The following is an 11,704-nucleotide window of genomic DNA, read 5'->3' as shown; positions in this document are numbered from 1 at the left end:
CTCCAAGGTTTCCTGCACCCCTCGTAAAATGACATTCATGTTCACATTCTTTTATTTATTGTAGGCCAGTGCCATGAATTGGGATTGGGGGGATACACCATGTCGAATAGGCTTACAATGCATACTTTTGAAGAATAAATGAACAAACTTAATGTGTATTACAAAGTAGTAGCTAAGGAAACAACTCAAAACTGCACAAAGCAGTGGCCTATAGGAACCACTAAATGGCATTTAACCAGGCTATTACAACATAAACTGAGTGACGTGCAGCCTAACAGACATTGCTGCCTACACAAGAACAATAGTGCTTTAAAAACAACCCAGTGCTGGGTAAATAGTGGACAGAACACACGTTTGGGTATTTTTGACCGAGCCAGTTGGGTCACTTACTTGGGTTATTGAGCCATGATCCACTGGGTCAGATCAGAAGAATGGAGGCGTGGCTTAGTAGGGGCCTGACATTCAGCTCTTTTTTGGCCACCCATGAGACTAAATGTCACTCATGTTCATCATTTTAAGTGTGTACTCTGCAAATTTCAATTTTCATTCAATATTTTTGAAATTACATATTTTAATATAAAATGTATATTTAAATATTATAAGAAAGTAGTAACTATCCCTACATTGGGATGTGCATAGGCTCTTAAGGAACTCATACTATTGTGTAAGCTACACAAGTGTCAGTGCTCAACCATAACATGCATTGACAATGCAACAAAACAGATTAACCGGAATTACATTTACTCTCAAATGACCCGAAATAATATTATCTAAAAGCCACGCCCCTACTAAGCCACGCCTCCAGTCTTTTGCTCTGACCCAGTGGATCATAGCTCAATAACCCAGCATCAACAACCCAATTTAAGGAAAACAATCTGTTGTTTGTGAACTAGCTGGGTCAAAATAACCCAAATAACCAAACATTTACCCAAATTGTGTTGTTTTTAACCCAGCATTTTTGTCTTGTATAATTTGTCTTTTTAATGTGGAGAGAGTAGAGCGGTTATGTTGTGATCCTGTCAGGGCTGGGCTCTAACTGTAACCTGGTTGAATGCTGACTTACTGAGTGACGCACCCCAGGAAAATACAGGACTTTGCTTTAGCGCAGGGCAGGTGGAAATGATAATGGTTATCTCTTCTCCTCCGCTTCAATTTGCTTTATGTGGGCTACCTAGGTTCGTCTATCTGAGGTTGGTTTTATTTAAATTATCTTTAGAAAGTGACGATTGGGTGAAAGGGGAAGCGGTTGATCAATGCCCAGGTAGCCTACAGGATGGCACCAGCAAGGCGGACGATGTGGGTTCTTCTCGCGCTGTCGGGTGTTCTGAATTTGCGCTCCTGCTGGACTTTCACTTGTCCGTCGATTTGCAAATGTTCATTGAAGAGCGATACATGTTACAAAGACACGGGAGAGAAACTCAGTTGCACGAGGGAAACGCAACTGAGGTCCCAAGCCGCTCCATCGTTTATTCGAAACTTGTAAGTACCCTAAAATGTCATTCCGTTTTGGTGGAGGGATTGTGCATATATTACATTATAGCGTCAATATCTACCCATGTTTTTACACTTTTGTCGTTGATTATTTGATTATTTATTTAACCTTTGAATTCAACCAGTCAATTAGGAAACAAAATCCAATTTACAGTAGATACAATGATGGCCTTTTATCAGGACAGTACTGTCTGTAGTACAGTACCTAGCTACTGATTGTGCTTTACCCTCTTCACTTCAGTTTATTAAAATTCAGGCCACCATAGTAGCCTAATACTCAGCCTGGTCTCATAGACTAGACATAACATAGTAAATGTAAATCCAATTAAATTGGTATGATATGTTATCTTTGGTATGGTCACATAGTACAGATGCTTACATAAGGCAAAAAGGTATGTCTAACACAAACATCTAGCAACCCATAGGTTGCGAGTTTAAATCTCATTACGGACAACTTTTGTATTTTAGCTACTTTTGAACTACTTACTAATTTTTAGCTGCTTTTCAACTACTTAGCATGTTAGCTAAACTTTCCACTGAACCCTAACCTTAACCCTTTTAGGTAACCCTTCCCCTAACCCTAACTATAACTTTCAACTTTTAACGTAACTCCTAAACTTAACCCTAACCCTTAGTCTAGCTAATTTTAGCCAGCTAGCTAATGTTAGCCACCTAGAATTCGTAACATATCACATGTCTTACAAATTTGTAACATATTGTCCGCTTTGCAAATTAATTTTCCGCTTTGTAATGTAAAACATATCATACAAAATGGGTGATGGATATATACAAATGTATACATACCATACAAAACATAACATATCATACTAAATGGACTGTCACAGATTTACATACAGAATAATAAATGCTCTGTGATCTGGTTGCCAGCAGCCAGCATTACCTTAGACTACATGTTTTTAAAACAAGTTTTTCCTTGTGTATAATCTTTAGAAGACTAACTCATCTGCCGGTGAATGAAGTTCCAAGCAATGCCTTCAGAGGACTAATCAACGTGTCCAGAATGTACGTTTCAATTAAATGCATGTACTGTATATTTTTGTTCAGTATAGATAAAGCGGACACATTTTATATGGAGATAGTGTGGTGCCTTATCTTTTGAAACTTAATGCAGTATCAGATTATTTTAAACAGCAACCCCCACTATCTACAGTTTTTTTTCTTCAGAAATAAACCGTGGAAGAACATCAGCCATGAGTAGACCTAAGTATAGCCTTGCACGAGCCTTGGCTCATAGTTTCAAGTTTTATTAGTCGTCTGTGGGGATAGACATGGTATACACCGCCCAATGAAATGCTTACTTGCAGGTTCCTTATCGACAATACACCAACAATAAGAAATAATACAAGATAGGAATACTCATAGGAGCAGGAGACTATTTCCTGTTTCTGTAGCATGAGGCAGCTTGATGTACAAGTAATCCCTCAGAACAGGTTGCTCGTCTATCACAGGGCCTTACCCCCTCTCCATCTCCTAAATGCTGAGTGTCAAGCAGAGACGCATCGGGTCCCATTTTCAGTCTTTGGTATGACTCGGCTGGGGAACAAACTCCCAACCTTCCGGCTGTCATAACTCTCCTGTGACGATCTGAAGGATCAGGTTACAGGGGGGTGCGCTCTACAGGAGAGCGGGAAGTAGACTGTTTTATGGTCGCTCATAAAATGCCCCTATGCTCTGTAGTGTTCGAGATTGGAATGTAAACTGTGGAACACAGAGACACCCTTGGACATCAAACGTTTGAATAATTAAACAATGTTTCTATTTTGAATGAGAAAGATCCATGGACACTTAAAGGACAGTCATGTCGAGTGTGTTTCATTTGGTGATCTCATGAAGGACAGGAAACATACATAACTGTATCTCTGTCAGGTTTACATCTAAATATTGTGAAACGTATGTGATTAAACATTAAACTATTTGTGAAAAGATGTAATGTGATGTTAACCTTCTAAATGAGAGTTGTAACTAGTCAGTGGCCACACCCCCGTGAGCCCAGACATCACATTAGGCATCATAGAACCACCGCTTCTTCCACAGAGGATAAAACCTAGTTCCTATGAAATGTACATTAGACCAGAAAATATGGAGCAACGCTAAATGTTGAAATGGTTAAGAACTACAACGCTATAGACCACGCAAAGCACGGCGTAAGCTAAGGTCGCAAATGGTTGAATTTACAAGACCAAAACGTGCTGGGTGACACTGGACGCTGGTGTGTGAAGCAGTTTAAACTACAACTCTACCAAAGGACAAGACCAGAGGACATGGAGATCATTCCCATGTTAAAATGGTTAAGATTTCCGAATGGTTCTCTGAAGTATCCATTATAACAACTACGACAGACTGTGACTTCCGGGGAACGCAACCAGAGACTTTTCTGTCGACTCTCTCCAGCAGATGGACCGGCGACCACAGAGAGAGACAGCAAGACACTTGTAAATATGTTAATTGCAATTTATTTTAAAATGAGCGGTCATTCATGTAAAGTATTAGCACTTTCTATGAGTGTAGTTAGCAGCTATGAGTTTCCCGCTATTGAGCGGTCCCTACCCCATTTCCTTTGTCTACCAAGCCATCATAACGGTTTTGTCCACTGGGAACTTTCTTTGTATCATGTATGAACTAATTGTGTGGGTTTTCATGTATTTCTGTGATTTGATTAGTTAGTTAGTAAATAAATAAATAAATAAATAATTAAGCCAATTTGTATATCACTGATTCATAATTTATGCTAGGGTTCGTGCAGATATCCAAGGGTTTGCGATGTTCAGTAATGAGAACTGATGAGGTACAATTCATTAATAAGAGACTGTTTTGATAACAGATGAAAATATCTGAAGAGGTGATTCAGGAAATAGAGACTATATAACATTTTTCCTGTGGTGCCCCGACTTCCTAGTTAATTAAAGTTTACATGATTAGTTTAATCACGTAATAATAATTGTACATAGAGAATTGATTTGATAAAATAAGTCTTCACATTTAATGGTAGTCACAGACACAACACAGCGGACACTCTAACCATAAGGCCAGCGAGTTGGTTCATCAACCACGCTTATCATTATTTCACAAATAGTAACCAACAATTTGTTCATATGAATTGACATGCTTTTGATCTCCTAAATAGTGGGTGAAAGGTAATGCATCATAAATAAATGTAGGTCAAACTACTTCCTCTAAAAGGATGTGTGTATGTAGGCAACTCATCTGTAGTGTCTTAGCTCTTATTACTTATTTATATAATAAGAAAGACTCCGAATACAAGGAAATGAACTGGAGCCTCACATTTCCTCAAATGAGTTAGTACCAGAATAACAGAACAACGCTGTGCATGATCAAGGGTGCTCCATTCTTAAAGGGGACATCAGTAATTAACAGAACATAACATCATCCAAAGATACCCATTTGATTTGATTTGACATCTCCTTTCCTCTTCTTCAAGCCCCCTGACAGTCTTTCACTGCATGTATATTGAATCACAGTGTGTGTTTATTTAATTAAAATAACTCCAAACACATTTTTTATATTTTCCCCCTGAGCCTCCTTTTGCCATTGAAATGCTCAGTCTGACAGTGTGGGTGTGTTGATAAAAAATGTAAATATTTAAATACCTAGCTCTGGTCGATAAAATCATCTCTAGACTCTAGAGCCTACTCTCTTCCAAAAGTCATTGGTCAGACTAATTAGGTCTGATTGCGATGTCATGCTTTGGGCCAAAAACACCATCCTACCTGAACAGGCTGAAATTCCAGTACGCCCCCTCATACACAAAAAAACACCTCTTACACTAAAAGGCCATTATCTGCGTGTTACTTTGACCTCATAATGTGGAAATATAATAAAAATGACGACTGTACTGCCACTAACATCCATTTAGATAAATGTTTCATACAATATAATGTTAGATTATCACACCTTTCATAAAAGCTACCAGCAGTATGTCCTCCACAAAACAAATATGTTTATAACCGGGCACTAGTCAAGTTTTAAACAGCCGCATGAAGCTATGCAGATCTATACCATTGAAAAGGTAAACCCAGAGTTGAACTGAAAATGTGTAATAGGGCTAAAGGAATACTGACAATGCTATATGTCACAGGAGAAAAGGGCGTAATACAGTGCCACAAGCCAAACATGTGGAAGAAGGTGCTCTGGTCAGATGAAACCAAAATTGAACGTTTTGGCAACAATGCAAAACGTTATGTTTGGCGTAAAAGCAACACAGCGCATCACCCTGAACACACCATCCCCACTGTCAAACATGGTGGTGGCAGCATCATGGTTTGGGCCTGCTTTTCTTCAGCAGGGACAGGGAAGATGGTTCAAATTGATGGGAAGATGAATGGAGCCACATACAGGACCATTCTGGAAGAAAACCTGATGGAGTCTGCAAAAGACCTGAGACTGGGACAGAGATTTGTCTTCCAACAAGACAATGATCCAAAGCATAAAGCAAAATCTACAATGGAATGGTTCAAAAATAAACATATCCAGGTGTTAGAATGGCCAAGTCAAAGTCCAGACCTGAATCCAATCGAGAATCTGTGGAAAGAACTGAAAACTGCTGTTCACAAATGCTCTCCATCCAACCTCACTGAGCTCAAGCTGTTTTGCAAGGAGGAATGGGGAAAAAAAAGTCAGTCTCTCGATGTGAAAAACGGATAGACATACTCCAAGCGACTTACAGCTGTAATCGCAGCAAAAGGTGGCGCTACAAAGTATTAACTTAATAATAATAATATATGCCATTTAGCAGACGCTTTTATCCAAAGTGACTTACAGTCATGTGTGCATACATTCTACGTATGGGTGGTCCAGGGGATCGAACCCACTACCCTGGCGTTACAAGCGCCATGCTCTACCAACTGAGCTACAGAAGGACCAACTTAAGGGGGCTGAATAATTTTGCACGCCCAATTATTCAGTTTTTGATTTGTTAACAAAGTTTGAAATATCCAATAAATGTCGTTCCACTTCATGATTGTGTCCCACTTGTTGTTGATTCTTCACAAAAAAATACAGTTTTATATCTTTATGTTTGAAGCCTGAAATGTGGCAAAAGGTCGCAAAGTTCAAGGGGGCCGAATACTTTCGCAAGGCACTGTAAGCGCAACGTAAAGTGTTAGTCCCATGTTTCATGACAGGTGTGGCATATAAAGAATCTGATTAAACAACATTATCATTACACAGCTGTACCTTGAGCTGGGGACTATAAAAGGCCACTCTAAAATGTTTTGTCACACAACACAATTAAACAGATGTCTCAAGTTTTGAGGGAGTGTGCAGTTGGTATGCTAACTGCAGGAATGTCCACCATAGCTGTGGCCAGAGAATTGAATGTTAATTTCTCTACTGCCATAAGCCATTCCAACATTTTGTTTTTGACGATCTGATTTTTTCTCCGTCACTCGAACGCCACTTCCAACATTGTTTTCGAGAAATTGGCAGTACGTCCAACCGGCCTCACAACCTCAGATCACGTGTAACCACGCCAGCCCAGGACCATCACATCTGGCTTCTTTACCTCCGTAATGTGCAGGAATAAGCTACGGATAATGAACACAAATGCATTTTATAAAAGGCCATTTGAATGCACAGAGATACCGTGATGACATCCTGAGGCCTATTGTCATGCCATTCATTCGCCGCCATCACCTCATGTTTCAGCATGATAATACACGGCCTCATGTCGCAAGGATCTGTGCACAATTCCAGGAAGCTGATACTTTCCCAGTTCTTCCATGGCCTGCATTCACACCAGACATGTCACCCATTGAGTATGTTTGGGATGCTCTGGATCGACGTGTACAACCGCTTGTTCCAGTTCCCGCAACTTCGCACAGCCATTGAAGTGGAGTGGGACAACATTTCACAGGCCACAATCAACAGCCTGATCATCTCTATGCGAAGAAGATGTGTCGCGCCACATAAGGAAAATGGTGGTCACACCAGATACTGACTGGTTTTCTGATTCAAGACCCTACCTTTAAGGAATCTGTGACCAACAGATGCATATCTGTATTCCCAGTCATGTGAAATCCATAGGTTAGGGCCTAATTCCTTTATTTCAATTGACTGGTTTCCTTATATGAACTGTATCTCAGTAAAATCTTTGAAATTGTTGCATTTATATTTATGTTCAGTGTAGTTAGATAAAGTAGACTTCATCGGTCATAGTTATGGAATAGAGTGCCACTTGGTACTATTTGTGCATACAAACACACACAGTGAACAGCATAGAGGGTCTTGGTCTGAATATAAGTGTCACGATCGTCTGAAGAAGTGGACCAAAGCGCAGCGTTGTGAGTGTACATTTGCTTTTATTTATATAAATGTCACCAACAAAACAAGAAACAAAGAAACGACCGTGAAGCTTACAAGGGCTATAGTACCACTAACAAAGATAACTTCCCACAATAAAAAGGGAAAGGCTTCTTCCATGGCCTGCATTCCCAATCAGAGACACCCATTGAGTATGTTTGGGATGCGATAGGCAGCTGTCCAGTGTCCGCCACATAAGGAAAATGGTGGTCACACCAGATACTGACTGGTTTTCTGATTCAAGACCCCTCCTGCATTACACCTGATTGAGAACCATACCCGGCCAAAACATAGAAAAACAAAACATAGAAATCTGAACATAGAATGCCCACTCAAATCACACCCTGACCAAACCAAATAGAGACAGAAAAAGGCTCTCCAAGGTCAGGGCGTGACAATTAGGCATTGTGTGGATAGAAATAGCATCACAGTTTTCATTATGAATTTCATTAATCACTTTTGTTTTTCAGTCTCATAGACACATACTAAAGTCTCAATCTGACTGATTTGGTATCAAACCCTGGTTTTTGTGAGACACAAGACTGTGTTAGCTCACTGAACAAAAACATGTTTTACTAAGCCATCTTTCTTACACAAGGTGGGTGGAACAAGATTGGAAAGATGGGTTCTTATTGTTTAGTTGGGAGTTGATGGTGTAGCAGGGAGTTGATGGTTTAATAGTGTAGTAGGGAGTTGATGGTTTAATAGTGTAGTAGGGAGTTGATGGTTTAATAGTGTAGTAGGGAGTTGATGGTTTAATAGGATTTGATGGTTTAATAGGAGTTGATGGTTTAATAGGGAGTTGATGGTTTAATAGGGAGTTGATGGTTTAATAGGGAGTTGATGGTTTAGTAGGGAGTTGATGGTTTAATAGGATTTGATGGTTTAATAGGGAGTTGATGGTTTAATAGGGAGTTGATGGTTTAATAGGGAGTTGATGGTTTAATAGGGAGTTGGTGGTTTAATATGGAGTTGGTGGTTTAATAGGGAGTTGGTGGTTTAAGGGAGTTGATGGTTTAGTAGGGAGTTGATGGTTTAGTAGGGAGTTGATGGTTTAGTAGGGAGTTGATGGTTTAGTTGTCACTAATCCCCCTTCCTGAGTCTGTGTTTGCCTGTGTTTCTGTCCTGGAGTGTGTTTCCGGTGTCCTGGAACGCACCCTGTCTGGTTGCCAGGCAATGTAGCCAGTTGGGAATTCTGATTACCCGCACCTGTATCCCATCAGCTATCTGCACACCTGGTCCTGATCATCATCTCTCCTCTTCATAAGCCCGGACCTGACATCCATTCCCTGCCGGATCGTTATCCATGAACAGTATGTTGTGCCAGAGTATCAGCCTCAAGTTGGATAGAATTTGTTTTGTTGTTTTTTTACGTATTGCTTGCCTTAAACTTACCTCCGTTTGTTCAGTCTTCAGTTACTCACCTGGATCATTTACCCCATTCCCGCCTGGTCGGAGGAGGATTCCGATTCCCCATTGGATCCACCTATTTACTCCCATCAACTCACCACCGCTGCCCGCTACGCCACCTGGATATATCTACCCATTCACATTCACTTGTAAATAAATAAATAAATAAATAAATCCGTTTGCCATGCCATTACCCAGCAGGAGAAGATGTTGGGACAACCCAACACGGCACTACACGAGATAGCGGGTTCAATCCGGAACTTATCGGATAGATTAGAGTATCCAGGATCAGCTCAGGTTGCCGGCGGATCATCCACCACCTGTTTCACCCATATCACCTGCCGATTCGGGAGCGGGTTCCTTCCGTGAGCCCAAGGTTCCGACACCGGAGAAGTACGAGGGAGATCTGGGAGGATGCCGTTCATTTCTTTTACAGTGTGGGTTAGTTTTTGATCTGCAGCCCTACTCTTACGCCACAGATAAGGATAGGATAGCTTTTGTTATTGAGCTGCTGCGTGGTAGAGCTCTGGAATGGGCTTCAGCTGTTTGGGAACGACGGGACACATGCATGACGTCATACCAGGGTTTCACGGCAGAGATGAGAAAGCTTTTTGACCATCCAGTCCGAGGTAAGGATGCAGCTAAATGTTTGTTCCCTCTTCGCCAAGGAGCTCGCAGTGTGGCAGACTTTGTGATAGAATTCAGGACATTGGCTGTTGTAGAGAGTGGTTGGAATGAGGAATCACTACAAGCGTTTTTTACCAGGGGTTGTCGGAGCAACTCAAGGACGAGCTGATCGCCTATCCAGAGCTTAGTGACCTAGATAGTTTGGTCACCTTAGCTATTCGGGTAGATAATAGAGTCCGAGAGAGGAGGGAGAAGCAGTGGGGTCCATCTAATCAATCTGAGACTCGGTTACCATTCGGGTCAGGAAGTGGACCAGAACGGGTTGATCATTTTCCCTTACACATGATTAGTGGAGGAGTCCTGCCGCCAGATCCTGAACCTATGCAAGTGGGGCGGCACGGGTTAACTGAGGACGAGCGCCAACATAGACGTGAGACCAACAGCTGCCTCTACTGTGGTAGCTCGGGACATTACATCTCTGTTTGTCCTCAGCGCCCGTTAAACTGCTCGGCTCGTTAAGTTTGGGAGGTTTGTTAGCAAGCCAGTTTCAACCTCTCAAGAGCCCTGTCAGACCTCGTTTTCCTGCTACCCTCATAAATAAGAATCAGAGTTTAGCGATTAGCGCTTTCATCGATTCAGGTGCCGATGACAGCTTCATTGATGCTGACTTAGTGGAACAGCTGGGGCTTTCCAAGGAGCAATTACCGGAAGCCATTGAAGCAACCACTCTGAACGGCAGTAGTCTGGCACGGATCACTATGAGGACTGAACCGGTTAAGATGTTGTTGTCGGGGAATCATTCAGAGGTTATTTATTTTTTCATTTTGCCTTCCCCCCCATGTTCCTCTGGTTCTTGGATACCCCTGGCTAAGAGAACACAATCCTTTGTTCGATTGGGTGACGGGTAAGGTAACTAGTTAGAGCATTGAGTGCCATGCTAACTGCCTCAGGACTGCCTGTTCTCATGCTGTCCCCAATCGGGTCAGTGAGTCTGCTCCTCCTGATTTGTCCCTGGTTCCTGAAACATATCACGAGTTGGGTGAGGTGTTCAGTAAGCAGAAAGCTCAGTCACTTCCTCCCCACCAACCCTATGATTGTACAATTAAGCTGTTCCCTGGAGCTGCCTTTCCCAAGGGACGGTTATACAGTATTTCTCGACCTGAGCGGGAAGCACTGGAGACCTACATAAAGGAGTCTCTTGCTGCAGGTCTCATTCGTCCCTCGTCATCACCCCTGGGAGCTGGATTTTTTTTGTGAGTAAGAAGGATGGCTCTCTTCGACCGTGTATTGATTATCGGGGGTTGAATGATATTACGGTCAAGAACAAGTACCCCTTGCCCTTGATGAGCTCCGCTTTCGATTCTTTACAGGGTGCTACTGTGTTTACGAAGCTTGATCTACGCAATGCGTATCATCTGGTTCGGATCAAAGAGTGGGACGAGTGGTTGACTGGATTCAATACACCTATGGGACATTTCGAGTACCAGGTGATGCCGTTTGGACTTTCCAACGCTCCAGCAGTGTTCCAAGGTTTGGTGAATGACGTACTGAGGGATATGATCGGTCTGTTTGTGTTCGTTTACCTGGATGTCATCCTGATATTCTCCAAGGAGCTTTCCAGCCACATCCAGCATGTTAAGCAGGTCCTGCAGCGGTTATTGGAGAACCGTCTGTTTGTGAAGGCAGAGAAGTGTGATTTTCACGTACCTGAGGAAGGATGTAGTGTTGACATCATCTCCAGGGGTGAGATCAAGATGGACCAAGAGAAGGTTCGGGCGGTTCGGGATTGGGCCCGGCCCGGTACGAGATTGCAGCTCCAGAGATTCCTGGGATTTGC

The 11,704-nt window shown here is 42.0% G+C and overlaps 1 protein-coding gene across 1 annotated transcript in view; it reads left to right on the top strand.

Moving 5' to 3' along the window:
- Window positions 1–870: 870 nt before the first annotated feature.
- Window positions 871–11,704, top strand: part of LOC124040313 (lutropin-choriogonadotropic hormone receptor-like) — a 48,590-nt gene continuing 37,756 nt past the window's right edge. The window contains exons 1-2 of the mRNA XM_046357377.1: window positions 871–1,479; window positions 2,443–2,514. Coding sequence (XP_046213333.1) covers window positions 1,274–1,479; window positions 2,443–2,514 — 278 coding nt within the window. The 5' untranslated portion in view covers window positions 871–1,273. The remainder of the gene's footprint in view (window positions 1,480–2,442; window positions 2,515–11,704) is intronic.

The sequence above is a fragment of the Oncorhynchus gorbuscha genome, linkage group LG07 (assembly GCF_021184085.1).
Source record: "Oncorhynchus gorbuscha isolate QuinsamMale2020 ecotype Even-year linkage group LG07, OgorEven_v1.0, whole genome shotgun sequence".
Lineage (NCBI taxonomy): Eukaryota > Metazoa > Chordata > Actinopteri > Salmoniformes > Salmonidae > Oncorhynchus > Oncorhynchus gorbuscha.
Note: the sequence above shows the minus strand (reverse complement) of the source record. Positions and strands in the feature narration are given on the sequence as shown.